The sequence below is a fragment of the Etheostoma spectabile genome, chromosome 21 (assembly GCF_008692095.1).
Source record: "Etheostoma spectabile isolate EspeVRDwgs_2016 chromosome 21, UIUC_Espe_1.0, whole genome shotgun sequence".
NCBI lineage: Eukaryota > Metazoa > Chordata > Actinopteri > Perciformes > Percidae > Etheostoma > Etheostoma spectabile.
In genome coordinates this window covers 7,941,065-7,944,199 of record NC_045753.1, presented here as the reverse complement: position 1 = coordinate 7,944,199, position 3,135 = coordinate 7,941,065, and the positions used below count along the sequence as shown (strand labels likewise).

General features: G+C 40.2%; 1 protein-coding gene across 2 annotated transcripts in view; it reads left to right on the top strand.

Moving 5' to 3' along the window:
- The window catches only part of plbd1b (phospholipase B domain containing 1b), a 9,357-nt gene that overhangs the window by 3,034 nt on the left and 3,188 nt on the right, over positions 1 to 3,135 (top strand). For both annotated transcript variants that reach the window (XR_004327137.1, XM_032501518.1), the window contains exon 7: positions 1,604 to 1,804. Coding sequence is in view for 1 of the 2 variants with exons in the window: in XM_032501518.1 (XP_032357409.1) it covers positions 1,604 to 1,804 (201 nt within the window). In the remaining variant the exon portion in view is untranslated. The remainder of the gene's footprint in view (positions 1 to 1,603; positions 1,805 to 3,135) is intronic.

The window sequence follows — 3,135 nt, the reverse complement described above, 5'->3', positions numbered from 1 at the left end:
CACACACACACACACACACACACACAAAGTACGGTATCACACATATGAACTGCAAACTGCACAGGACTATATAGTAATAGATCAACAGACAACATGGCCAAAGTGAGATGGACAGCTTGTATAAGAAACAGTGTTTACTGAGTACATGACCTAATTTTATGAACAGTAGAGTTTGTCAACTAACAGTACAGCAAAGCAGTTATCTTGTAAAAGCTCTGAATTGTGCTGGTCCTTAATCCACACAGTTTCATTTTCCTCTTGGAAAATACAAACACTGACATCAAGGACTTAATACCAAATCCTGAATGTACATTCTCTACTGAAAGTAATTATTCGGCTAAGCACACAGCTTAGTCAGTGACTGGGAAACATCCACCTGCAGTGTGTGTACAAAAGGGAGCCGTGATGAAATCTGTTCCTTCACTGTTGAGTCAGAGGAGATGGAGTAATTATGTGGGCAAAGATTTGACAAGTGGTCCAGGTCATAAAAGTCCTCTTACAGGCGTCATTGCTATCAGAACACAAGTGGTTTCAACGCACTATTTTTAGAGGCCGGCAGGCCGAGGATATCATTTCACTATATTAAAACGAGGAGATGAAACACACCCCTGTCACTGGAGGTGATGTGTGACCCTTGCAGCCTTCCTAATCTGCTTTCTTTTTGACAATGTGAAACATTTAGCACACACAGCAGGTCAGGGCCAACAGAGCAAGAACAGATGCGATACAAATAATTTATGTAGAGGTTGAAGTGAAGGGTAGTGGAAATACTACTCTGCCTATGATTTACGTTATTGAAAACAGCAGTGCTGCAAATGTATTATTAAAGGTCCTATGTTATGCTCATTTTCAGGTTCATACTTGTGTTTTAGATTTCTACTAGAACAATTTTAGGGTTCAAAAACACATTATTTTTCTAATATTGTCTGTCTGAATATACCTGTATTCACCTTCTGGCGGAAGTACTCCATTTAAGTGCCTGCCTCTATTGGAACCTCTCCAGAAAAAACCCAGTCTGCTCTGATTGGTCAGCTTTTTTTCAAGTCTTCTGCTCTCTTCTGCGCTCTAGGAGTCTCGATACCGCCATTGCAGACGGGGAATGACTATAACGGGACTGTAGCAGCACTTTTTATACATATTATAGTTGTGATATCACAACTGTATACGGAAGTCCCTACGGATCGTTTAAAGGCCCCGTCTCTGAGTACTCTGTGGATTGAGCGTTTTGATTATTTACATATATAGCACCTTGACCGGCTTTATAACCAAAAAATAAATCTCACTTTTTACAATATGGGGCCTTTAATAATACCAGCATCAGTACTAATAGAAGCAGTAGTAATGGTAATATAATGGTAGTAGCATGAATAGTAAAAGGAGTATTTGTTATTCCTGTGTGTATTAATAATAATATATATATTTACATTAGTGGTAAACTGCTAGCCTGGCTAAAACTTTTTTAAGTTGCTGGTAGACACCTACATGCAAGCTGTAGGCTGTAGTTGAGGATAATAAGTGATCTCAAACATTCCATCTCTATTATTGTCCTAAAACATTGTCCTCTAACTCCCTCTACCCTTTGTCCTCCTACCCCCTCTTCCAGGCTTCCTGATGTCTCTGGATGACTTCTACCTGCTTGGCAGCGGCCTGCTGATGACTCAGACCTCCATCGGTGTCTTCAACGTGTCTCTGTTCTCCCAGCTGGCCCCTCACAGCCTGCTGGCCTGGCAGAGAGTCCGCCTGGCCAACAGCCTGGCGCACAGCGGAGAGGAGTGGGCGCACATCTTTTCCCAATACAACTCAGGTGAATTCCTGTTGATTTGAGGAAAAGGGGTTTGTTTTAAACAAGAGTAGGCGAACCAGAGTCAGAACAGTTGTTACTTTTCAAACACATATAAGGATTTTGTTTCTTCAATTGAACAGAATCTGTTTCAAACCTTTAAATCCTTCCAGATATTACAATGTTGACTCCATCACACACTCTTAAAGCCAAAGAAATGCCTGACAAACTATTATTGCATGATCACTGCGTGCTAGCCAGGTGTCAATGCGTAGAAGCTGCATGCAGACTATACACAAGTGCACTAAACTTGTGTTAATTAGCCAGCTGCTATGATCTTTCACGTCATGTTGCTATGGGAGAGGCAGAGGAGAAAAGGACAAAGTGTTCTTGAGACAGTCCTGTCATCTCCCAGCAGCTCCGCTCTCATACTCCCCCCCCGACCTGCCAAACTGTTGTGGTGGCCTGCAGATAGTTAAAACCAGAGCCTTTCCATTTGCCTGTGTTTTCCGTTTATGTAGATAGGGTAAGTATTTAAAATGTATTCTCTCTGTAATTCGGTAAATCCAGAGCCAGACTTTTGCCGTGTTTCTTCCTCTTGTACCAGATCCCTCAGGCACATGCAAGACTGTGCATGTTGTTTTTTCCTGTGCCCGTCATACACTAACAGCAATGCAACTAGATAATTGGTCTTTTATTTAGATAAAGTCATCAATGTGTTGCGGTGGTTTTGATTATTTTGACCCAGATCATGTGTGTTTTATGTTCATGCATACTTTAAGTACATTTTAAGATTGATTTCCTTCCCTCTAAAAAGTTGGAACTTCAAGTTAAGACAGTATTAGGTTTAAGTAATCCATCCTATATATATAGGACCTTTAAAATTAACGTGATAACAGGTTAATGCAAATTCCTTTGAAAAGCACTTTTTTATGTACTTTTGGTGATGTGTTTGATTTGATTTGATTTGATTTGATTTGATTTAATTTGATTTGATTTTTTTTTTTAAAGGGAAAGCCAAAAAGCATAATATGAGCACTTTGCTTTGTCCCTTTTGTTTATTGTGTTATATAGCTTTTTTTGTGCACATTATAGGTTTACTAAGTGAAAAAGCCCAAAGTCCACTCCAAAGGGACTTATCATCTTCCAGAGAAAACACTGTTCACAAACTGCTCTCAACAGCTCTGTTGTTGTCCAGCCTTTATTTCCGTGACAAACTTTGTAACACACGTTACACTCGTGCTCTGCAACTGACAAGCTAGCAGTACTTACTGCACATGTGTGACTCCCAACGAAGATAGTACAGAAGTGCAAAGTAGCTAAAACAGAGAGCTCAACACACAGGGTGAAAAGAG